Source organism: Euleptes europaea, chromosome 3, assembly GCF_029931775.1.
Source record: "Euleptes europaea isolate rEulEur1 chromosome 3, rEulEur1.hap1, whole genome shotgun sequence".
NCBI lineage: Eukaryota > Metazoa > Chordata > Lepidosauria > Squamata > Sphaerodactylidae > Euleptes > Euleptes europaea.
The window spans coordinates 40,761,523-40,787,950 of NC_079314.1; the positions used below are offsets into that span (position 1 = coordinate 40,761,523).

Below are 26,428 nucleotides of genomic sequence, written 5' to 3' on the forward strand. Positions count from 1 at the left end.
ATTTAATATTAATGTTAGAATGACACAGCTTTGTGAGCCTGTTCAGTGTTAATATCTTAACATATCTTAACAGCTATCAAGAAGGGGTGTATGAGCTGTCCATTTGGGCAGCAACATGTGGATAGATAGATCGTCAGTGCAAGTGCCCCTGACCAAGGAGGTCCATTTATTTCCCAGCTCTGGGGGAAAGTGGCTTATACAGACCCAGCTATTGCTATAATTTTCCCTCTCCCCTTTTTTATGATGTGCACTATTAAGATCAGGAAAAGGGACCAGTAGTACCTGTAAGCTTGTGTAGTACAGAATTCAAAAGCACTTGGTTATTTATTTGTTTGTTTGTTTACTTATTAAAACATTTTACCCCGCCTTTACTCATGGTTCAATGTGCCTTACAATAATAGTTTAAAAATATTCCCTATTAACACCAAAATATCACAACAAACCCCAAATCTCTCCCTTCCTCCCTCCTCCCTCCTTAAAAGGTGCCTACCATTTAACCCCCATCAAAAGCCCTGGCAAACAAGCGTGCCGTTCAACAACTCCTGAAGATGTCCAAGGAGGACACCTCTTCAGGGACACCAATCCACAGAGCAGGAGCCACAATAGAAAAAGCCTGGACTCTGGTCAATGTCAGGTGGACCACCTTAACTGGTGGGATAGGTCACAGATGGCTACTTGCCGGCTATAGATGATGCACAGGGACATGTGGAAGGAGATAGTCCTTCAGTTATGTGTGTCCCAGGTCATAAAGGGCTTTTAAGGTCAAACCCAGAACCTTGAATTGAACTCGGAAAGAGACTGGCAACCAGAGTAGCTGTTTCAAACTAGGCCAGGGGTCGGCAAACTCATTAGTCAAGAGAGCCAAATATCAACAGTACAACGATTGAGATTTCTTTTGAGAGCCAAATTTTTTAAACTTAAAATATATAGGTAGGTACACTGTTTATTAACTTAATAAACTTTAATTAAAGTTTTAAGTCTTAATTAAACTATAGGTACACTGAATAAAACTTGACATCATACTTAATAATGATCTTATTTATTGATAAAAATTAAATTGTAAGTAACGTATCCATAACATTAAATCATGACAATGACTGACAAACACTTAATGTGAACAATGGCCTTGCATCTCCTTGGAAAGTTTGGGTAAGTCAGGTTTGTTGTTGTTTTTAATTTTAGGCACGATTCCAGGTTCTCATCAATAAGACGACTTCTCAATTTACTCTTGATAAGGTTCATGCTTGAAAAAGCTTGCTCGCATGAATATGTAGAACGGAAAAGGGAAAGAACAGCAAACGCTAGTTTTTTCAACTGATCATATGAGTCAGGAATACTATTCCAGGTGTTAAAAATCATCATGTCTTCCTTCTCCAGGTCTTTCAAAGCAGACCACTTGTGCTGTGAACTGGCTGAGGGGCCAGGGAGGGCGCCTCAGGGCCCCCTCCGTGGTTGGCAAGCCCCCCTCTACACTGCAGGGAGCGCCGTGCTCTGGCGCTCCCCTTGCCAGCCCGGGAGGAAGGAGGGCCCACGCGGCAGGGAGGAGGGAGGGGGGAGGTGGCGGCCGCCGGGGCAGCTCGCGCTCTGCCTTCCCCTCCCCTCCTGGCTGCGGGCGGCCTCAAGAGTGGAGAGAAAGGCGCAGCGCAGGGCCGAATGCGGGGCCAGGCCCCTCCGTCGTTGGCAAGCCCCCCTCTACACTGCAGGGAGCGCCACGCTCTGGCGCTCCCATTGCCAGCCCGAGAGGAAGGAGGGCCTGCGCGGCAGGGAGGGGGGAGGTGGCGGCCGCCGGGGCAGCTCGCTCTCTGCCTCCCCCTGCCCTCCGGGCTGCGGGCAGTCTCAAGAGTGGAGAGAGAGGCGCCGCGCGGGGCTTCCTCGTCCGGGCGCCGCGCGTCCTTTGGCGCAATGCGAATTAGAGGCTGTAATGCTCTGTCACAAACCCTACTAATCCTAAAAGAAAATTTGGGCTTACCGTACAAATATCGACACGGTGGCCGCTCCCTCCGCTGCTTAAAAAAACCCCAATCCCCACAGCAGGCCCGCCAGCATCAGCGGCATGCTGTCGCTCCTTTGTCACGCGAGCGCCTCCTGCGCAGACTCTCTCCTGCCCCCTTTTGGTACTGCTATGCTGGTATTCGTCTCGTTCCCTCCCGCCCCCTGTCTCGACTGACATTCACGACCTGTGCGCCCGCACGTGGGAAGTGCTGCACTCAGGGGCCCAAAGAGCCACTTGCGGCTCAGGAGCCGCACTTTGCCGACCCCTGAACTAGGCAATATATGTTCCCTGTAGCTAGCAGGGGACATGCCACTCGGCATATTCCTCTGTAGTCTGATCTAATAAAATTTGGGCTTGTCTCTTTGAATGTACAGGCTAAATACAACTTGCCAGTTTTAGGTAGTTATTTGTTAAAACATTTATACCCCACCTTTCCTTGTGGTTCAAGTGACACTGATTAGAGTGTCAATAATTTTATGTATTATTTATTGAATGTAATTAATTGATTTATTTAATAATAATGTTAAAATGACTCAGCTTTGTGAGCCTGTTCAATGTTAATACAAACTCCCCACCAAGAATGGTTGTCTGGTTAAGGACAATAACTGCAGACTTCTAAACAGCAGTTAAGTGCTATGAATACTAATAAACTCATGGGTGATTCAATCTATGGATTGAAACAAATAATACTTTCAATTTTAGGCTTGTGTGGAGGGCATTATTTTTAATTTTTGTATAGTGCCTACGAATTTTAGATTCTTTATACATGATGATGATGATAACAACAATAATGATAATTCTCTTTGCAAGAAATGTTGACTTGTGACTGGTGCAGACACAATTAATACTTATGCTTTAACTATGATTCTCTCCCCCTCTCTCCATGGTTTGCTTTAACCCTGGTTTAGGGTTTACTGTGGTTAAGACAGCAACCTTGGATAGCCTTAATCACATTGATGCAGATGTACTGTGACTCTGTTCTTAAAGAAAACTATGGAAAGAAGGGTATTTGTGCAGGTGATGGAGAGAGGAAGAGGTAGGTGGAAAGGGGAAGCCACCTCACATGGGGATGCAAATGCAAACACATCTGTTAAAACCGATACAGATGTCAGATGTGTTGTCATGAGGGATGCTTAAACACCTGCCAGTTCAGCATATGTTCCACTTGTCGGTCACGAGCAGGTTTTTCGTTGAGCATTTTGGCTGTTCATGAGCAACTTGAACCAGCTCAAAGTGTTACTTCCTACATCTTCAGATGGTACTGTACAATGCAATCAAGCTGCCTTGAGCCAAAAAGAAAGGTGGAGTATGAATTTTTAATAAATAAAAATCAACAGCATTTGATGCATACATATTCTTACACACCATAACATGAGTCTTACGCTACCACCACCTCTCCTGCCCCAGTCCATCATTGCTGTATGCTGCTCGACAGCCAATCATTTAAATAAAGAGTGAGGAAACCTCTTGATCAGCCAGTGATTATGTATGGAACACTGTTTTTTAAAAGTCTTACAAGGTGGTGTTCGTCTGAGTCAGCTTTATCTTGCACAGCATTATGGGAGTCATTTAATTACTGGACTTGACCATCCCTGACCCTGAGGGAGAATCAGTTTCACCTATTGCACAAGTGCCAAAGTGCTCACAAGGCCGAAGGAAATGAAACTCTCCCACCACAGCTATAGCGCAGACATGAAACTGTTTGGTGGTTAGCTGCTCAGGTTAGATGATGGTAAGGCAAAGGGATCTGAGGCTTGGCTCACAAGTGATTGTGGCCATCAAAAGCAGAATGTTCACCTGCTGAAAAACGTTTCTGCTGAATTCGTGGCAATCCTAGTGATGCTACCTCAATCTGCCTCTTTCCTAGTTATAACGTTCAAGGTTTCAACATGAGATAGCCAATGGAACTGTTCCAGAAGGGGCAATTACAGCCAAAATCTTGTGGCCCCTTCAAGATTAACAAACGTACTAAACTATGACCTTCTTAGAAGTTATTCTGCATGTTTACATAACAAGGATCTCTTAGATATGAAACTTGATTGGCCCCAAGGAATCTGTTCTGTTTGGCGAATTTCTTCCCAAGGGCAAGCTGTGTTCAGGGAACAAATTCAAGATGTGAATTGAGTAACTTGAAAGTGATTGAAACCAGATGGGAAGATGTAGCTGGGAAGCTTACAAACACTAAGAGAGGAAACATTTGGTATTTTCTAAAGCCACTTTATGTAACTATTATGACTCCAGTCAACAGTAGCCCTGTTCACAAGTTACTTACAATCTGTGTACTGTTCTTTGTATGCGCCTTAAGTGACTCAAGTCATAGTTAATGCATGTACAGCTAAACACATGATACAAACCCACATTCAACTTGTTCTTGGTCCCGTTTCGTTCATAAAATGAACACACATTGGTTCTTTCTTACAAACAGATGTACAGGCAGGGTGTATGAGCATTCACTGTAACATACGAACAGGGCTAGTGCACAGAAGTGGAAAAGAGAAACTCGGTGATGCGGATTGTTAGGAAGGCTGAAAATGAAACATTATTGTAATGCCCCCGTGTAGATCTATGGTGAAGCTGCATTTGGAGTTGTGTGTGTAGTTCTCATCATACCCCACCTCATAAAAGATAGTGTAGTACTGGAAAAATGGGCCTTCCTCTGAGGAAAGGAAAGACTAAAGAATCTGGGGACATGATCAAGGTTTATAAGGGGTAGAGAAAGTGAAGAGACAGAACTAGAACCCAGGGTAGCCAATGAAGTTGATGGCCAATAGATTCAGAAGGGACAAAAAAGAGATACTTTTTACTTGGCGAGTAGATGAAGAAGAAGAGTTGGTTTTTATCCCCTGCTTTTCTCTGCCTTTAAGGAGTCTCAAAGCGGCTTACATTCCTTTCCCCTCCCCACAACACACACCTTGTGAGGTAGGTAGGGCTGATAGTGGAGAGGACTGTGACTGGCCCAAGGTCACCCAGCAGGCTGCATGTGGAGGAGTGGGGAAACCAACCCGGTTCACCAGATTAGGGTCCGCCACTCTTAACCACTACACCATGCTGGTGCAATGGTGGGATTCACTGCCTTTGGCCATTGTGATGGCCACAAGCATGAGTGGCTGTCAAAGAGGGTTAGACAGATTCATGGAGGAGAGGTCCATCAACAGCCATTTGCTGCAATGACTCCAAAGCATTGTGTTCAGAAGCACAAACTCTGTGAGCACCTGCGCATGAGGGAGTCACACGGAAGGAGTTTTTGTCCTGTTCGTAGGCCTTCTGCAGGCAGCTGGCTGGCCACAGGAGAGATGAGATGCTGGACCACTTCTTGCAGTGACTTAGCTGCTCTTATGTTTTCTCACCTAACTCAGCATCAAATCTCAGTTATGTGCTTATTGCATTTCCATACGAGGTAGGGTGGCATGTATGGTTCACCCTGCCTCCATTTGATCCTTACAACAACCCTGGAGGTAGGTTTGGCCAAAAGGAACGGGAGCGAGTGTCTAACATGTAAAAAGACGGCATAATCATGTATTTTCACCCCACACCTTGTCGCGGAATTCACCGGGAGGAGAGACAGACACATGCTGAATAATGCACTTTCATTCCACTGTCAATGCACTTTAACGATCGTTCGCAAATGGTATTTCTCTGTTTCACACCGTAAAATCCAGCCGCAAAGTGCGTTGAAAGTAGACTGAAAGCGAATTATTCAGCATGCGTGAAAGTACCAGAGAGAGTGAATGAAAGAATATTAAGGTTGGACAATCCAGCCACAACTAATGTGGGTGTACGGAAATGCACCAGGAAGCAGCACACCCTGAAACGTCCTCAGGGCCTTTTTCCCCCCCTAGGGCCGCAGCAAGAGGCTTATGCTGTCAGACCCCCCCCCCCTTCCGCAGCTTTGACAAGAGAAGCGCCCGGATCGAACCTCCCGGATCTCTCCAAAAAACTCCGGCCAAGACCGGCGCGCGCGCACGCACACCTGGAAAGGGGAGGGGGGGTGACATTCCACTCGCCCACTCCCCCCCCTCGCCCCTTCCCTTGGCCTCCGCTGATTGGCTGGAGGGACGGGGGGCGCCCCGCCCTCTCAGCTGGCTCAATGGGAAGCGGCTGGTCGCCGACAGTTTCGTTTTAGGCAGGGGAAGCGGGGCGGAAAAGGCGACCCAGATGGATTACGAGCGGGGCCGCCAGAAGAGGACCGGCGGCGAGTAGAAGCGGGAGGGCTCGGGTCCCTGCAGCCCAGGCTGGAGCGCCTGATCGGCAGCCTCTCCTGCAACTTGGGCTGGCTCCGCTCTCCAGCCCGGGCTAGAGCCCCCTAAGTCGCTTTTGGGGGGATCGTCTGCCAGATGTTTTTTTTTGGGGGGGGAGGAGGAGAGGGAGTCTCGTGTGAAGCTGGTTTCTCCGAAAATGAGTGAAGATGTCTGACAAAATGTCCAGCTTTCTGTACATCGGGGACATCGTCTCCCTCTACGCGGAGGGCTCGGTCAACGGCTTCATCAGCACCTTGGGGTAAGGAGCGTGTGGACGGGGGGGCTGCGCTCGTCCGCGGCTGTCTCGGAAGGGACCCTTCAGACGTGCTCCGGACACGCAACTCCCCGCGTACGTCTGGACTGGCCTCCGATGGGTGCAGCCGGATAACTGAGATTAAAAAGTCGCTGGGAGCTGTTAGGGCGCTGTCTTACGACCCTTGTGCCTCGCTAGAGCCCTTCCTTCCTTTTGGGGCGAAAACGCCCGGGAGGTCCTGCCTTGGGTTTGCCGCTCTCTAGATGCACATCTTCCTTATCCGAATCCTCAAAACTCTGCCTGGGGGCTGATTGTGGAGTTGTGAGAATGTGGGTGGGGGGAAATGTGCACTTCGAGAGCGGCAAATCCAAGGCGAAACCTCCCGGGCGTTTTCGCCCCAGCCTTCTCGGGGCTTCTTAAGGGGAAGAGAAAGAAAAGATGTTAAGTTTTTTTTTTTTTCACGTACAGGAAACAGCAAACGGAGAGGAATGTCCAGAAAGAGGGGAAATGGGAAGTGCTCAAAAAGAGCCAGGGGCGTGCAGGCTAATTTTTTTTTTTTGGGGAGGGGGGGATCCGTTTCTGCCTTCTCACGCGGACCCGTGCAAGGTTCCGGGCGACCCAGCCGGTCGCGGAGTCCTGGGGATGCGGGCAAAGAGCGGCTGGCTGGCTGCTCGCCCCCAGATCCTCGCGGCTGCCATGGGGCTGCGCAGGCTGCGAGGGCGCGCACGCTGCCGCCTTCGGAGCAAGCCCCCTGACGGCCAGGGGTAGGCAAGAATGACACATGGCCATTGATGCATGGGAGGTTTTGCCTTGGATTGGCTGCTTTCTGGATGTACGTTCCCCCCCCCCCCATCGGAATTCTCAAAACTCTGCATGGGGGCTGATGGTGGACTTTGGAGAATTCGGATGGGGAAAGTGTGCATCTACAGAGCAGCAAATCCAAGGCAAAACCTCCCGTGCATAAATGGCCAGCACATGGGCTGTGGGATAAGCTTGGAAGCGAATTCACCATGGCTTCCTTTCGGAATAAGACACGCACAGGATGGGGCTGTGAGCTTGGATCTCAGCTGCCGCCCCAAAGCTGATCTTTAACTTTTATTTAATGGGATACCTGTGCCAGGAGCTGTAGATACTGACACTCTAAAATAAAATATGGCTTAAGACCAGTCACGGTGAAATAGGTTTTAAGGTCTACACTCCTGTAATTAAACATAATACCTACATGGTCTAGAATACATTTAATGTCAAAATTATGCCTCTTTTGTTTTATGTGCCGCTGATATGCATGCACACATAACTCCGAAGAGGTGCAGTCATGTGTGACTGTTTTCATACACTAGATTTTCAAAAATTTGAAAGCAAGCAAACAAATATGTCTCTCGTGATCTGCACAGATTTCCTTTGACCTAAGAACCAGTTCACACACGCAGGCTTTTCGCACCTTGAATGGGGCGTCAAACAATGACCTGCATGTGTGAATTAGTATTAGATCATGCAAGCATCTGGAGCATGTTGCTGAGGTAGTAGAAATGTTTAAAATGCTACCTGCCCCTATCCCAGACTTAGATTTCTAAAAGAAATAATGGAATCTGCCTGCGTGGGTGTGAACAAAATTGCTAGTTCGCACAAGTCAGTGGAGGGGCAATTTTCAAGGCCTGAGCTGATGTCAAAGATTATCTCCCAGTCTTGAGTCAGCCCTGGATGGGAGACCAACAAGGAAAGCCAGGGTTGCTACACAGAGGCAGGCAATGGCAAACCTCTGCTGTTTGTGTCTTTCCTTGAAAACCCCAAGGGGTTGCCATAAGTTGGCTGCGACTTGACAGCGCTTTCCACCACCGCCAAGGACACTACCAAGCACTCTTTTTGTGCAAAGCCTCGGCAAAAGCCGCTTTTTGATTGGCTGATTGTTGGCAAAAACTGCCTTGTACAAATTACATTTACTACATGGCATCAATGTGATTCCTGCGACAAGGTCAAATAGTGACATGTTGTTGGTAAAACATTCCCTTTAAACTATTAAATAGACCTTTGTGTGTATAAACAGTTGTCACTAGGTTGATTGGGGGGGGTGTACGACTGTCATTGGAGACTTCCAGCTGCCAAGGTTTAGGGCGGGGCCACACCAGAGCTTCCCACAACACACGCTTACCTGGGGTCGGTGTGCACGCTTTACATCACTTTTGAGTCTGCATTTGAGTGTTCAAAACAGGCAAGGGGGTGTCTGCGGAGGTGGCGTGTTGCACAACCAGTCTGCAGACGAGGAACTGCGTGACAGTATTAAATGCTTTTGAAAATTAAAAACAAACAAACACCCAAACACTTCCTGTGCATAACTAACCTAGATGTCAGGGGGGAAGGTTTGGAAAGTAGCTGTTTCCCTGCCATACTAGTTTTCTAGGTGTGGGCTTTTGCTTTTTTTTTTTTTTTTAAATGAGGAGCATTCAGCAGTTTGAATGGTACAGTCCAGGAACAGTTTAACCAAATGATCTCGATCACTAACTGTCATAGTAATTTGCCTCCCATTCTCACTGGTATTGTCTCTCATTCTCTTGGGAGTATTTTTCCCTGCATTCAACTTCTACTTAGTGGCAGAATTGCTGGGGAAGCTGAATTTGGATGCTGCCTTGTTGTCATTAGGGATTTATTGGGACCGTTCTCTCCCCCAACTCTTTAATTGTGTTTCAGTGATGCAATGTATTTTAAATACGTGAGAAGTTACCCCGCCCCCCAGAAGAACACAACACGTTTGTGTCTGCTGGAAATGTCCTGATATAATTATGAGAAGTATATAAGTATGCTGCCTGGTAAAAACTAAGTGGTCTTAAAACAAAGAGGCTGGCTATGGCTACAGTGATACACACATGGTACTAAGTCCCATTAAATATCAGTGTGGGTTATTTAGAGTAAATGTCCATAGGAATGGGCTGCGTGTGTCTTTAATCTTAGATGCTGGTCTTCGCAGTGCAATACTATGCAGAATTATTCCAGTAATTGCCTTACACTGAAGAAACTCTGTGCAGGATTGCACTGTCGGACTCTCACAGGATCAGGGATTGGGTGAAGTACAAATATTTTAATAAATATAATAATAAATAATGTACTCTGTTTTTAAAACACATGCTTATTATCTGTTTGAATTGCACCTGAAGGAATGCACGCCTAGCCATCGTGTTTTCCAGTTCCCTGCCTTCTTAATTTTGTGCTCATCTTTGTAATGATTAAGTGTTGTTCTGTTATGCTTCTTGAATTACATGTTTGCACTCGACCTTTAATGGCGATTTTAATGTTTCTGTAAACATTGATCAGGCACTGCATCAATAAACCTGCTAATGGTTTTTTTATCCTCTCAGAGGTCCATAATCAAAGAAGTTCCTTTACAAAGAACTTTATTGTATACAAATATTACAGTATGTACTAGTTCCTGGAGTATGGTCTTAATGATGTGGTACATATATTGTGTATATTGATCAGGTATCATTTTGCAAAGGTGGAGATGCTCTTGTGCCCTTATAGTTGCATGCTAAGGATCATTGTTCTGGATTCTGTCCGCAGTTTGCATGCTGCCGAATCTCCAGCCACGATGGGGTTTTTTTAAAAGCAACTTTAGAGTGTAATCTTTCAGTGGATCTGGTTGTAGTAACTCAAAACACATTCAGGAGTAGTGATGATCTAGGTAGGCAGTTGCAGAAAGGATGCTGCATACCGGTGTTTTGCATCTATGTGCATACTTTTACACATCTACACACTATAGCAACAATGTATCTGCTCCAACTCAGCAATTTAACCTCTAGAGTCTAGATGTTCAGGAGATTCTGTGAGTGCACAATGCATGATACTTTTAAAAGTTATTCCAATATCCACCGCTATTGAAATTAGGACATTATTTTATCATACATAGGACAGTGGGTGGGTACTGGAGCAAATTGCATTATTTATAGCCCAGTACTGTATGCAGTGAGGTCTGTCTTTCCCTCCAACCATCAGTGGAAAATGTTCTAACAATTTCTTTGATTTTGTACCAAGTCCAGAGCAAACACATGGTCTCCTTAGCTAGTCAGTGGAAGTGTCTCATGGATTGTCTGAATCATGGTAGCTGCGTCCAATTTGGTGTGCTGTTTTGCTTTTGAAACAATGTGAAATTCCAGCATGTAATAAAACACATGGTAAAGACTGCAATCCTGTGCTTAATTAGGCTGCCTACCCGTCCCACATATTTCAGTGGATTTAAGCAGACTGTGTGCAGGATTATCCCAGTCCCGTTAAAAAAAAAAAATCTCCATCCTTCCACCCCAAACCAGGTCTGACTTCCAACTGCATCAATACTGCTCATTCATATCTGTTGTATACCAGTTTAACTGTCATGGTGTCTGCCAGAGAGCCATGGCAAAACAGATTGTGGTATTTTAATATTGTGGGCTGTAGCATTTTGTGTGTGCATGTATCTAGTGATGTTTATTTCTTGTCTGTTTTGATTTTATTATATTTTGTGGTTGTTGCGAGCCATGTCAGGAACCTGTGTGATGGGGAAAAGTAGAATGGATGTATTTTAATAAATAATAATAAAAAACAATCCTGTGCTTGCTGGGGGAGGGCAGCAGTGCCACTAACTGTCATTTTATGCAGAGTTACCCCCTAAACCAGAATGGTGTAGCAGTTAGAACATCAGATTAGGATCTGGAGGACCTGGGTTCTACTCCCCATTCTGCCATGGAAGCTTGCTGGGTGACCTTGGGGTAGTCACACACTCTCAGCCAAGCCTTACTTCACAACATTGTTGTGAGAATAAAATGGAGAAGAGAAGAATATTGTAAGTCACTTTGCGTGCCCATTGATGATGATTTGTAAGCCCATGGACTTTACTTCCGGGGTGTAACTGCTTAGGACTGCTCTGTAAATTTGTTACATTATTATAACTTGCAGCTATGATGGTCTCAGCATAAGTGCATAATAGGCCAAAATGCAAAGTAATGGGGGAGTGGCCAATTTAATCCATATCCTTTGTTTCCCTTGTGGTAGGTCCAGCCTCCAATTTGGCACAAAATTATGCCTGTAAAATAATAGATAACATTCCTCTGATGCCATGAGACTATCCAAGAGGTAGACAATCATATCAGCATGTTCCAGGAGTTGGTATCCTCCCGTGTTGACGTTCTGCTCTGCCTCTTATGGTGTCTCTTCTTCCTCCATGCGTTGTTCTTCTGCAAAATACTCATTCCCATCACATCACGATACAAACATACTTGGCAGAGTGTTTTGAAAAGAAGTTGTGTGGGTGGAAAGCACTGGTGTTACCGACTCTCCTAGGAAGCCTGTGGGTTATTTGATGCACATAATATGTATCTATGCTTAGGCCGCATTCTTCAGAGTGCGCGTGAGGGGGTTTCCAGAATAAAGTCACATCAAAACATGAAGCTGTAACAGAACAGTGTAATAATAAAAAGTATGAAAACTACTGTCGGTGGGAAAGAGGGTTGTAATCTATTGGAATTCCAACTTCTCTGATAAAACAGTAGATGCTGCTTATCCCCGCAGTTATCAATGGGGGGCTGCTTATCCCCGCAGTTATCAATGGGGGGCATAGACAGCGCTGGATACTGCTCAGGGAGCACTAGTTGGTAATTCCCAATGAGGGAAGAGCAGAGCAAAGGGTGGAGGAATCAGCAAGCTTGAGTCTCAGCACTGCTGATCTGGCTAACTTCTTGAAAGCCAGCACTCATGCCTTCTCTCTGATGGGGCACAGAAAGTGTTAACTTGATTCAGTTTTGCATGAAGGGAGTGCACGAATTCTCCTCTTTGTTCTGTAATGATGTTAGAGGTGACCTTTAGGGTTTCAACTCTTTTTAGTGGCTCTGCGCCTATGCCTTTAGCTGTAGTCAGACGCATGCAAATTAATCAGGTGGCGCTTTTCTTGATATGAAGATAAAGCGACGGAAAATGCAATTTCTGCATTTCAAACTGCTGCTAAAGGGAGGGCTGGTCCAAAAATGCTGCTACCACTAGACGTTTTATCAGAGGCATCTTTTCTCATAAGAATGGTAATGACCATTGATTGTGGCCTGTAAAGGTATTTTTATGGAGATGAGGACCTGTGGGTTGCAGTCTGTTGGGAAATGCTAGCAAGTGTAAGGGGAGAGTTCTGTGGAATGCAGCTGGGCTTGCTCTCCTTCCCCTTCACATGGGCTTTCAGACACACCACCCGCTGGATGGCTCCCTCCGAAGCAGTTAAGCTGCTAGTTAGAGGTCTCTTAGAAAGCCATCTCTCGGCATTTCAAGGAGAGAGAAACAGCTGAAGTGAAATTACCCTCAGATGTGACATTTGGAAAGACTGTATAAAATGAGCAGGCTGACAGAGCTGGAATAGTGTCTGGAACTAAAGCAAGAGATCCCATTAGCAATAGTGTCCAGAATAGAGAGCTGAACATGAAAGAGCGGTTGAGTAAGATAGCAGCTAAAAAGCAAGGAACCAGAGTCCGCAAAGAGGCAAGGCCAGGATATGCATAGTGTCAATAATGCACAGCAGTGTCTGTGCATTGCCAGGCTTACAGTGCGCACCATCAACCATGGATGGCTGCCCCATTCACCATATTGTTCCCCCCTTCTTCTGTCACTTTGCAGCAGGGTTGGGCTTGCCCATTTTGCAGTGTTCAGTTAGTTTCTCAAATCAAAGGTGTACGTTACTCTAGTATTTCCATCTCCGTGCTCATTCCCACACTCTGAATTCAACCCCCACCCCAAACCTCAAAGCCATTTCTTATTAGTAGTAGCTGGGTCAGTAGGAGTGACATCATCCTGAGGAACTACATGCTCCATTTTGTTTCTGTTATTGTTTTTGAGCCGCAAGGCATTGCTGCACCACCAGTGGAAGAAGAAGAGTTGGTTTTTATATGCCGACTTTCTCTTCCACTTAAGGAAGAATCCATCCGGCTTACAATCACCTTCCCCTTCCCCAACAGACACCCTGTGAGGTAGGTGAGGCTGAAAGTGTGTGACTTGCCCATATGTAGGAGTGGGGAAACAAATCCAGTTCACCAGATCAGCATCTGCCTCTCATGTGGAGGAGTGGGGAATCAAACCCAGTTCTCCAGATCAGAGCCCACCGCTCCAAACCACTGCTCTTAACCACTGCACCACGATGGCTCACAGCCAGGGTGAAGGAGTTGGTCATTGCCCATGATGGTGTATGGCTTAAAGGGCAGATGTACAATAATGTTGTATTGGCTTGGGCTTAGGAGGCCTGGGTTCAAATGGAACAGCATCTTATTTGGTGGCTCAGGGCAGCTTAACATCAATTGCAGGCCTTCACCAGGATAAAATGCAATTATACCACCCTGGAAGCCTTACAAGAGTAGCGGGATACCTATGTGATTAAAATCTTATAGAAGTCATAGCAAGTCTCACAATTTAATTGATATCTGATGCACTTAAGCTTGTGGGTTAGGAGTAAATAAGAGTTTGAGGTAGCTCTGGCTCCATCTCAGCTACTGTTGTGTTATTTCATTATTCCACTCCACCCCCATCAGTGGATTACTTCATGTAGAACTAGCTGGACTAAAGGCTATGGAGTTTCATCATTCTTGAAAAGACACAATAAGCCAGAGCTTGTGATTTGAGCCAGGGCCCAGGCAGAGCCTTCAGATCTCTTTGGAATACAAATGATTAATGCCAGGAATGTGTAGAATACTGACAAAGTGGTGACGTCTGCCCTTCTGGGGTTTTCCTTGACCCCATGGACAATGACCTGGCCCCGTGTGCCCCAAAACCGATCTGGTGTGGTACTGTTCAGTATGGATGTTGGGGCCGATCCTGGCTGGTCTCCACCTTAACAAGTGTTCCCTATATAAATAAGAAGTTGAGGCAGGGCATTCACCTCCAAATGTGGTGTTGTCAGAGAGCAGGCATCTCTCAAATGTAATAGTTTTATACCTTCACATACTGAATGTTGGATTAATGCCAGCTGCTGAACAAACTGCAGCCTCTGTGCTTAATTGTGTTTTCAGAAGGCCTTCCTTCCAGCAGGCCGTTGAAAAGTTAGCCGCAATTTCAGTGTTTTGAGGAGAGTGAAATTTAGTATCAGCTCTTAAAAGGACCCTTCAACCACCTGCAAGATTTTTCTGCTCTGATAGAGTGGCTTTTAAGCAGAGCATGCATTTGTCCTGTTTATTTTATGCTGCCAAAAACTAATTGTTCCTTAAACAAAGCTTAGGGGAGGCACTTCTATAAATAAGGTATACATGAGTGCACCCCCCTCCCTTTGGCGGGATAAATCTGTCAAGCATTTGTTTTTTGCTTCTCAGGGTGTGGCCACACACCAGAACTTTTGGCAGTTTTGTTCCTCGCGATCCCAGTACAAACAATTTCTGCATTCCTTACAAACTCGTGCTTTCTCCTCTCAGAATCATGGGTTTGTCCACTTGCAGGCGCTGGCTTCTTTTTCAAGCCTCCCTCAAAAAAGTGGTAAAAGGGAAGGAATTTTTCTGCAATAAGTTTTCAGTCAATAAGTGTTCTCAAAACGCATACCTGCCGTCTTTGGCTCTGGTATGCTTTGCGGAAAACTTGCGCTCGTTGCTGTGTAATGCCTTGAGTCTAGAGCAGGGGTCCCCCAACCTTCTTTGAGCCTGTGGGCATCTTTTGAATTCTGACACAGTGGTAAGCACAACAACAAAATGGCCATCTTGGCAGGTACAGCCAACCACACACACACACACACACACTCTTGCAGGAATCCCAAGTGCAAGGGTCAAGAGGAGTAGTTACAAAAAATATACTGGGAATGAGGAGTGAGAGGGAATAAAACCAACGAAAGGGTGGTAGCTCCTGCCAAAACAACACTATTTTAATCTGCGTAGCCAGTCAGAAGGGCCTGCGGGGCAGGAGCCCCACCTGGCCCCACCCATCTTCCAAAAATAGGCATCGTGTTGGGAACCCCCCCTTTTTAGAGGCTCAAGGCCCTTCTACATATTACATAGCAACACATGTAGCTATTATTTGTGCACAGCCTATGCCTAGTACTTCCTCTCTGTTCATCAAGAGAAAGTTAAATCCAGACATTGATGGATTATCCTTATGCACATCCATGTTTTGCCAACATAGACAGGGTACATTTGACCACCTGTTTGCCACTTGTTTTTGGCCAAGATTGATTTTTGGTTGGGCCCTACATCGGTAAGTGAATGTCTTTGCTTGGTTCTTTGTGCATGTTTACCCTGAAGTAATTCCCACTGAATTGCTTAGGTTGCAACCTTAGTTGCCTGGTGATTTAAGCATGTTCCCAAGCAGCATGGCAACCATTCCCATCTGTGCTTAACTTCACAAAAAAGGGATGGCATACCAAGGCTTGAAACACCACAAAATGCTGGCTTTATGTGCTTGTGGGACATGACGTAAATCCAAGTGCTTAATCTCTCCTGACTACCCAGCATAAATTGGCAGGACTAGGGAGCCTGTCATCCATAATGGGCTTTGTTTAAAAGGACAAGGCCAAACATATTTTTGTAAGCAAGTGCTTCTTGTTGAAATGTGCTGTGTGCATCTTTCATCAAAGCTCTCAACAGGTGATGAACTTTTGAACTGGCTTGGTTGGGTTTGTGCTTTGTGCTGAAGCCAATACAGACATAACCACAGCCAGCATTTATGTGACCCGCCGAGCCAGCGTCGGGAGGCGTATTGGCCTGTTAAGTACTTGATGGCCCCTCTGTTTTTACAGCCCCAGCATCAGATAGGACTAACAGCAGGTTTGTCAAGCTTCTGGTGGTCTGTAATCTGTATTGTTGGTGTTCTGGGAAAACCTGAAATGGTTTGTATAAACAATTTGAAAATTTAAATAATGTTAGGAAAAGAAAGCGAATACACCTTGTGCAAGCCTGGACCATGTACAAACAATGGGGTTTGTACAGGTTTCATACCCCATTTAGCCCAACTGACATGATTGATTGGCAGCCCAACACCCCAACCAAGTATAGATAAACTGTATAGTATAGACTGTATTTATTTGTTTGTTGGGCTTATATGCTGCCCATTCTGGACTAGGTCAGGCTCTGAGTGGCTCACAACAAGAAGGGGCATCAGTATGTCAGCACCTAAAACCGAGCTCTAGAAATCTCAGGCAGAGGCCTTCTCAGGCACATGTGGGCATCTTACTTGCACAGTTCCTATATATGAGAAATAAAGATAGTCCCCGTGTAAGCACCGGGTCAATACTGATCCATGGGGTGACATCATGCAATGACACATACTAGGCAGGCTATGTTTTATGGGGCGGTTTGCCATTGCCTTCCCCAGTCGTCTACATTTTATCCCCAGCAAGCTGGATACTCATTTTACCGACCTCAGAGGGATGGAAGGCTGAGTCAATCTTGAGCCGGCTACCTGAAACCGATTTCTGTTGGGATTGAACTTTGACTGCTGTACTGCAGCTTACCACTCTGCCCCATGGGGCTCTTTTGAGAAATATGTCCAGCTCAAATAAAGTGATCAGCTCTCAGACTTTGTGTGGGAGAGGTTGGTTGTGTCGTCTGTGCCTTAAGTTTAGCCATTTTTCATGTGTAGACTCTATGCAAACCAGAATGTCTGGTAGATTGGAGATGGGGGAAAATGGGTATAGCATATGGTAGGATCCTGCACCATGCGTAGCCAGGAAGTTCATCAGAATCCATCCAGTGTCCTGGAAGCCCTTAGTAAATGGTCACACTTTCAAAAAGACTTCTACCACAGTGTCTGAGTCATGGACTTGGAAATGTCCTGTAGGTTTCAACTGAGTTTACTTCCAGGTAAGCCTGCTCACGTTTGGCACATCAGTTTGTGCATACTGAAAATTTTCAGGCATTTGTGACAGAGCTGCCCTAATCCTGTTCACACCAGTTGTTGTTAATTGTAACTCCCTGTCAAGGAGAGGGAGGATTTGGGGGGGGGGCACAGAGAGGAAAGATGTAAAAGCCAGTCGTTACAAGTATTTTCTCAGCTATGTGGCTTGGCATGTGAAAGGTCTTTTGATCCCTGATGTTTCTGCACTTGTGCCATTTTGTGGTTTGTAAGACAGCAGTATGTGTTGCTGGTGTGTGTATTTGTCAATTATATTCCATTGACTACAATTAGGTAGTTATTGTGATTAAAAATACACAATGCAAATATGTGCTATTATTTTATCTGCCAACATCCAGGGTGGGGGGGAACACAAGTTTTTATCTCCCATTTCTTACAGGCTTGCTACTTTAGAGTTGTCTTTAATTCTTCCCTCCCAGTCAATTCATGTGACTTCCTAATTTTCCTGTCCACATATTATTGAAAACTTCGTTCAAGCTGCTACAGCCGCCTCCTTTCTGGCCAGCTTTTCTGCCGGCCTTCCTTATCTGCTCTCTAGCTGATTCATAGTGTGTCTGCAAAACCCATTTTTGTCTCCCGGGGGTAAGGACGCACCCGCCTTCCTTAATTTCCATGCTGGTTTCCTCTCACTGTCATGTTCTGTTTGACACTTGGAAAGTTCTGTGCCTCTCCGCCCCTCAGGACTTGCTTACTTGGGTGAAGCTTTCCCCATTGCTTTGTTTTTATGCTTGGGAAAATCTTCACTTGCTTAATTTTGCCAAGATAGGCTGTTCTTCAAGGCAGAGAGCAGGGCCAGGTAGCAAATGGCACCCTGTCAGACTAGGGTTGCCATGTCCCTCTTTGCACTGGCAGGAAGTTTTGGGGGCAGAGCCTGAAGAGGCTGGGGTTTGGGGAGGGACTTCAATGCCATAGAGTCCAATGGCCAAAGTAGCCATTTTCTCCAGGTGAACTGATCTCTATCGGCTGGAGATCAGTTGTAATAGCAGGAGATCTCCAGCTAGTACCTGGAGGTTGGAGACCCTATGTCAGACAGATTTGTCTCAGGGCACTGTTCTCTGACTGGAAAGCTACTTAGCAACCAAGATCCTGGTTTTCATGGTAGCAGAAGATAATTCAAAACAATGCCATTCTTTCTCTGGCAAAAAACCCCACAGAGTTGTGTAATCAGAACACCGAGCCTCTGTCCCTGAAGACGGCTGTGTTGCTTATGCAATGAGATTTGGAAAGGTGTCTGCAGAAGTCAGCACTGAGTTGGGGTGGAGTGCCTCCAGCTGCGCGGAAGGGAGCATGACTTGTTCCTTGGTGCCCATGAATTAGTAGTGGATTGCCATTGGACTGGATAGCCAGTGGGGATTAGAACTGCCACAGGGCTTGCGTGCAGACCTAATTGTGTGTAATGACAGGCACTTCAACAGTGCTGGGGTACTTCTTGCCACCTGGGGTACTTCTTGCCACCTGAGGAATAGCTGGGATAATATATCCATTGAGCGAGCCAGTATGGGGTAATGGTGAGAGACCTAGGTTTCAATTCCCTCTCTGCCATGAAAGACCTTGGGGCAGTCATACACTCTCAGCCTGGCCTACCTCGCAGGGTTTTTGTGAGGATAAAATGGAGGAAAGGAGAATGGGGTAAGGCGTTTTGGAGAGAAAGGAAGGGCATCAATGAAGCAGATGAAGAATAAATTAAATGACTTGGTGCATATACAAAAAAATAAATGAAGTGTTCCAATAGCGCATGTTTCACTGTGACGTATGAACTGGGTTAGTGCAGCCACTCTCTGTGGTATCACTTGCATTGCTTGTATTGGTGCTTTCAATATCCCTTCTGTCAGATGAGAGGAGACCAATAAATACGAATTTTAGCTTTGGTTTTGATTTGACCTGCCCCATAAATCAGGTGAATTCATAATTTGATTTTATTTGGGTTATCATATGTATTTGTGGTTTGATCTCTCCACTCCCTGGATCTCAAGTCAGTAGAACATACATGTATTCCCTCTTACCGTTCCTAGGGATATACACCTGAAAAAACATTAATTACAACTTTGAGATGGCCAAGCTTGCCTAATATTGTATTGGTGATGGCCTCTATTAATTGATGTTAATTTTTATGAAATGGTGCATCTTTAGAAATGGAACATTTTCTGCAGAAAAATAAAATGTATAATCTTTTCCTACCTCGCATCTTTGGACGTGGGTTGTGCAGCTCTTCTGATCCCTCCATGACATACTCTTGTCTTGAAGTTTCAGAACATGCAGGCCTGCCTCCTGATGTGTCCTGTCAGGTGACCAGCTGCGCAGGCCTCAGCTTCTGCAGCTGTAATGCAGAAGAGGGGATTGTAACTGTGCAGAGTTCAGATCGGGTCAGGAGGGGTGGGGAGAGAGAAGTTAACCATTTCTCCTCCATCCAGATGTGCTGATTGGAACTGGTCTCCCATACTGTTGCTGGCCCTCTGCATGCAGCTGTAATTGATAATAAAAAAGTTGGTGGGGAGATCCAATCTTGGTTCTCCCAGCATCTTGTTTGTTCTGGCTTTTTTTTGGGATTAGATGCAATGAGGACATCTCTTATACCTTCAAAATGGAGGCAGAAGAGGCAACGTGGGAGAAAAGGGGCAGCTGCTTAAGTCCACTCTTTCACACAGGAGGAATGTCCCCCACTGCATCTGATTATTTACCTCACCTTCTTTCCCCCTCCCTTAAATGGAAGATAGGAAGGAACGAAGGCAGGCAGGCTAAATATCCACCAGTTGAATACCAGTCCCCTGGGGTTTTATTGCCTGCTTGCAATATGGGAGGTGGTGTAGCATAGTGTCTAAGAGTTTGAAAAGGGGAGTCAGCCGTTCAAAGCTTTTCTCTCCTATAATATTTTCCAAGGTGTCCTTAGGTGAGCAACCATCTCCCAGACCTCACCCCATGAATAATACAAGGTTGCTGAGATACTTCATGTGAAGTGCTCTGTTTGTGTCAAATACCATGAATTTATGAGATTTCAGAGAGAATTGAAACTGCTTGTTTTGACTTGCTCCGCCCCATCTGGCTCGGACTCAGGCTGTTGTCAGAGGTTTTTCTAGTACTTTGTGGTGATGGCCTCTTGAGTAATTTTTATTTGCTGGGTTTAAAGAGCAAAGGTCTGGAAGGGAGCATACCTGGTGTCTGTATTAAAATCGTTCTGTTGCTGCAGGGCTGTTCAAGAGGTAGGCAGGGCCAGGGTGCCAAGCAGAGGCCCAATTGATCTGTCATTCTCTGCCCAGGGCTTTGTTTGATTGCCCTTCCTAAGCCAGTCTCCCCCCCTTTAAAAAAAAAACCTCAGACAAAACACTGAATTTTCTGTTCTGCAGCCGGAGAGAGCATGTATGTCAAGCCAGGATGGGCTGAGGTATAGAAAGTTCATGGAAGGAGTATTTGAGCCTTTGGGTAAACCCAGACCCTCATTGGTTACACAACCTTCCCTTCCACAGCATCGCCTCCCATTGGCCTAAGTGAACCCACCGCAGTGGCTGCTGTTCAGAGAGACTGTTCTGCTGCCATGAATGGAGAAGGGGAAATGAGGCTTTTCTCTATACACAATGAAAGGAAACCTTGTAATAAACTGACTGATCTACAAAGTTTTCCCAGCACATTACCTCCAAGCTCTTTTTCATCCTGTTTCTGCATTCCAGATCCCGCTGCAAGGCTTGTCCTGGGTACTAATTCCTTAGGAAACACTGAGAATGTTCATGTCAGGAGTTTGGCTTGCTGACAGCTTGCTTGTTCTGCTGGCAGCTGTTTGTAACTCAGATTTCTAGGCCAGAAGAACCAGTGTCCCTGTGTTGGCTGAAGGGTGCTTGTTACCAGTTACCAGTTCCAGGTAGGGAATTACCTGGAGATTTTGGGGGTGGAGCCTGAGGAGGGCAGGGTTTCAGGAGGGGAGGGACTTCAATGCCATAGAGTCCAATTGCCAAAGTGGCCATTTTCTCCGGGGGAACTGATTTCTATCGCCTGGAGATCAGTTGTGATAGCGGGAGATCTCCAGCCACCACCTGGAGGTTGGCAACCCTAGTGCTTGTGCTTTTCAGCTCCTGTGCCTTCTGTAGAGCAGCGACAGTGGCTCAGGAGCCACACGTGGCTCTTTGACACATCACTTGTGGCTCTTCTGAGCACCGTTCCCCGATGTGGCGCCTGCCCCATGCTTCAGGAGAGTGGGCAAGGCCCTTGCCCCAGTGAGACCTGTGGTTGCCAGGAGGTTTCCAGCTTGAAACAGCCACCACCAGAAGAACAGGTAGCCTGTAAGACACTTTGAAGTATATGGTGCCAGGGTTGGAAGTGAATGTGGTTCTTTTGGTTGACTGTAATTGTGGAATGGGGCTCTCTGTGAGCTGTGGAGTGAATACCACTCTTTACAGCTTCTTTCCCCAGATGACACTTCAGTTTACAATGTCTGTGAATATATTGTCTTAGCTGTATTCGCTTACTGGGCATTTGGGCAGTTTGACATTTCTTGATACATCCTGCTGTGTGTTCAAGAAGCTGGCCAGAAGGCAACTGTGGTAGCTGTAGGAGAGGGAATGTACCTCTGAGGAAGAAGCATGCTGGGTTTGGTGGTGGGATGTGCCTTCCAAGTCATAGCAGACTTATGGTGACCCTGTGGGGTTTTCAAGGCAAGAGACGTTGGGAGGTGGTTTGCCACTGCCTACCTCCTCATGGGTTGAGAGATTTCTGAGAGAACTGTGACTAGCCTAAGGTCACCCAGCAGGCTTAATGTGGAAGAGTGAAGAATCGAACCCGGTTCTCCAGATTAGAGTCTGCTGTTCTTAACCACGACACGACACTGGCTGTCATGCTGGGTTTAGGGATTTATTATGTTTACTAGTATACTGTATTGATATGCCTCAGGTGCATCTGCAGGCCTGTGGGCCCTTTTCTAAAATGTCCAGCTCCATACACTAGCCTCTTCTTATCTCTTTTAAACCCTAACCATCCATAATCAGGTAAATGGGTGATACAAGTGAAGAAGATTAAAGTACTGGTAGCATGTAAGCTGTGTGCCCCCTGCAGATCTCTTACTTGGATTTTACTAGAATGCTGATGTGGTTATTTACTCTGTAAGTATGAATCCTTTTTCCATATAGATTTTGACTGGACAGTCACAATTTAAATAGAGATAAAGCACACATTTTTATTTAACAGGGTAAATGTCTTAGTTACATTGCTTCAGTTTATAAATTGAGATTGGCTCTCACCTTCATCCCTGAGGTTACAACCTTTCCCAATAAGATGGCATACTTTGTAACTGAGCCATAGTTAATATAAATGAATACTGACGGGGATATTTGGTTCCCCTTTCCCCAACAGTTTACGTCAGCTGATAAGATTTCACTGGAACCTACCACAACCAACACGATCCATCCAAAGGTTTAAGGAAGGTTGCTCTTTCATCACAGCTACTGTCCCCAGAAACTGCCCAAGTACTTTGGTATTTGGGCCCTTAATGGGATGCTTATTTGTCTCAGTGAAAACAAGCTTTTTCCCCTAACCTGACCCCAAATCTTACCTAAAAGCCAAATAACATCCTGGCTAAACTGATGCTCTTATACAGAACCCCAAATTCCCAGTGTGTGGAGAGTCCCCCCCTCCCTTTTAAAAACGAGGCTTGCTTGCCCCTCCCATCTAATACAGTTCCATGAGTTGTGATTGACTGACAAACACTTGGATTTGCGGGACCCCAAAATGACAAGGTTTGGTTCAGAGCTTTGCAAGGGAAGCAGGACCTTTGGGGATGATTCCCACAGCAACCCACAAATTCTACCAGTGTTTTTAACAGTTCTGAAGCTCTGCTGGATAAGGAACAGATACCCATGTGTGGTGGGGTTGCGTACAACTAAGGATGCCAGCCAGAGGTCTCACGTTTCTCAGAGGTGTTCTTGGCCTGAAACATTCACAGGCTAGTGGTTTTAAATGTGTGTGAGCTTCCTTGTAGTGGAGAAAGGTGGAATTAGAACACTAGAAATTAAACAAAAGTTGTGGACAATGTCATGGAGAAGCTTCTAGGATAGAAAGTGATGGTGTAACTTTTAGGGACTATTGCCAAGATGTATGCATACCAGGAAATGGAAAAGCTGGGTCAGTTGTCCCTTGTTCTGGTGTGTGGAAAATAGTTCTCTGATAGTGATTCAACCTACATCATTTATTGTCCAGTGTGGTTTTAAATGTCATAGATTAAAGGATTTCTGTAGTTTCCCTTGGGAGTGTATTCCATAAACGAATAGATCTTACTGTATGGATTCTTTCGTCAAGATTTGCTAAAGTTTCTGTTTTTAACATCCAGATATTCTCATAGCAGTCACTTTATTTTAACAACTGACACCCATTCTTACTGAGTTCCTTTAGAGGATTTCTAGTTGTCAATTGCTCTTTGTTTAATAGAAGAATTTGTATCAGTGTATTGCAGTGTTACATGATGAAGCATGAGAGTTTGTTTATATGATGTGTTTTCATTTGATGAAATAACATTTTAACTTATTATGTATATAGTACATTTCAAGTGTTCCCAAGCACTTATAACAATCCCTTACAAATCCCTTTAACAGAGTGCCAGAATCAGCTGGTGCTCAAATATGGTGCTCAAATATCTAGTCTCTGCAGTGGTGATTGCGAAGGGTATAGCCATGTTAGTCTGTTAAAGCAAAATAAAAGTCCAATGACACCTTAAAGACTAACAACGTTTATTTCAATGTAAGCTTTGTGAGTCACAACTCACATCATCAGATAGATACATGATGGAAAATCATACTGGGGAATTTTGGGGGCTGGTTAGGGAGAAGTCAAGGCTTGATGTGAATTATATCATGAGTCTTTCAAGTGTAAATCTCAGTCTGAGGGGAAGAGGGCTTGATGAAGAAAGGTTAGGTGTGGGTCCCACCAGAAAGCAAAAGAATTAGCAGTTACACAAACTGGATGCTCAGGAAGGCCAGAGGATCAAACAGTTTAAGTGCAAATTAATTGATACTAGTACAAAGTTATAGTCTGATAAGACATAGTAAGAACAGCCACTAAAATTTCTTTAAAAGTGTGGATCCTGTAAAGCTGTCTAGAGACTATAGTGCCTGAGGAAAACCAAGTCACTAGCCATTCCCGCACTAATCACTTACCTCAGAGTATCCTCGTTGTCCATCCATTAGATTTGGCAGCATGTTCCATTTTTTGTCCGCATGCTGGCGTCGCTCTTCCTGAAAAGTAAACCATGTGTTCCCAGGGGGAGTGTCACGTCATTCATGAAGCTGCAGACGCATGGGATGCTCCCCCCTTCTCCCCTTTTGGTTTTTGCAGCCACTTAAAACATGAAAGCAAGCCTAGAAAGTGGATGAGCAGAGCGGGGAACCGCTCTACTTGTATCCACGGGGAGCTACCCAGGTGCGTATCCGCTTGTGCCGTGTTTTTGTTTTAGCTCTCACCATACAGTACAAGAACCACATGCAGCACACAAACGAGGACCTCTCCCTCCCCTGCCGCCCCCTTCGTGGGCACTCTGCCTACAAATTGCAGAGGCCAGGTAAAAGATAAGTCATGCCCAAGGAAGGGGGGTTAGTCCAGTGCTCTAATGTTTGTCTGCAAGTTTAATGATCCAAACCAACGTTCTTTTGGTAATCCGATTGAAGTTCAGAAAAAAAACCCAGAAAATGGTTGGTGGGAGGAAAGGGGAGAAGGGGTGAACAGGAGGGAAGGTGGGTGTGGACAATGGAGGGGCGGAGAAATGAATGATGTCCAAAATCTGTCCGCACCTCAGGGGAAGTAGTCTTTAAAACAGAGTACAGGAAAACATGGTCAAATAAGAGTTTGTTGAAAATACGGGGATAAAGTGATTGCGGACCGTTTCCCAATACCAAATGGAGGTAAATGGAGCGGATAAAAAACAAAGCATTGTCATTAAGCTTTGAAAGAACTTAGTGCGGAAACAACCAATAATGTTGAAGTCAGGATGACATGTAGTGTTTAATTTTTTGATGAGTTCTGTTTCAGCACTTTCATGTTGTATATTCCCTTTGAAGTTAGTTTTTTTAAAGATCAGGTCTGTACTCACAAGGTGTTCCATTGGTTCGTTCTCACCTTGTCTGGCAATAAACATTTCCTGGTTCTTTGCCAGGCAACAGGTGAATTGGCTGTGTAGATACTGTGGGATACCTTTTGTGTTGTGTGTATTCTATGGCAGATGTTACTTTAAGACGGGTGGGGAACGTCAGGCCCGGGGGCCATATAAAGCCCGCAAAATCATTTGGTCTGGCCCTTTGTGGGTCCTGGCAGATCTCTAGCTCAGAAGGATCTAAGACTGGTGATCCGTCCCCTCCCGCGGCCAGGAATAGCCTCGATTCAAGGCGGATGTGAGTTTGTTTTGCTGAGAAAAGGAACCTTCTTTCCCCCTTGCAGAAGAGTTGTTAGCTATGAAGCTGCGAGGACCCGCCAAGAAACTATGTTAACTTTTTCCCACCTGGGCTGGGGAGAAACGTATTTCCTCTGTATTACACGAGGGCTGGGGGCGGAAGTGGCGACAATAGAGAGGTTAAAAGGGGCAGGGCCAGAATGTGTTGCCTGTGAATGATGTTATAAACATCCAAATGGCCCTTTGCAAAAAAGAAAGGTTCCCCACCCCTGCTTTGGATGTAAACCTCCTCGGAATATAGTAGTAGAAAAGTGGTGGCTTCTTAAACATAATAAAATTGACTCCAGCATAAGTTTTCATGAGTTAGAGATCTGACTTCATCAGATGAAGTGAGCTCTGACCCGCGGGAGGAATAAATTGTTGGCCTTTGGAGTGCCACTGGATTCCTGTTTTGTTTTGCTGCTATAGATTAGAGTGGCTACCTATCTGAAACTCTTTGTTGTGTGTACTGCAGCTTTGTAACTCTGAGTCAGCAGATAAACTTTTAGTTCAGCCTCTTCATTACAAGCTTGTTTAGTTTTCAGGAGCGTGGGATGCTCTGGATTGACTTAGCCATAAAGAAAATGTTTTGTTTTCACATGTTTGGGTCTTGTGTAGATAAGTCTCTTTAGTCAAATATTTTTTGTTAAGTACAGAGCCCCGTGGTGCAGAGTGGTAAGCTGCAGTACTGCAGTCCAAGCTATGCTCACGACCTGAGTTCGATCCTGGTG

The 26,428-nt window shown here is 45.4% G+C and overlaps 1 protein-coding gene across 1 annotated transcript in view; it reads left to right on the forward strand.

The window, feature by feature from the left end:
* Positions 1-6,398: 6,398 nt before the first annotated feature.
* The window catches only part of ITPR2 (inositol 1,4,5-trisphosphate receptor type 2), a 237,638-nt gene continuing 217,608 nt past the window's right edge, over positions 6,399-26,428 (forward strand). Inside the window, exon 1 of the mRNA XM_056847486.1 lies at positions 6,399-6,490. Within this exon, the coding sequence (XP_056703464.1) occupies positions 6,399-6,490 (92 nt within the window). The remainder of the gene's footprint in view (positions 6,491-26,428) is intronic.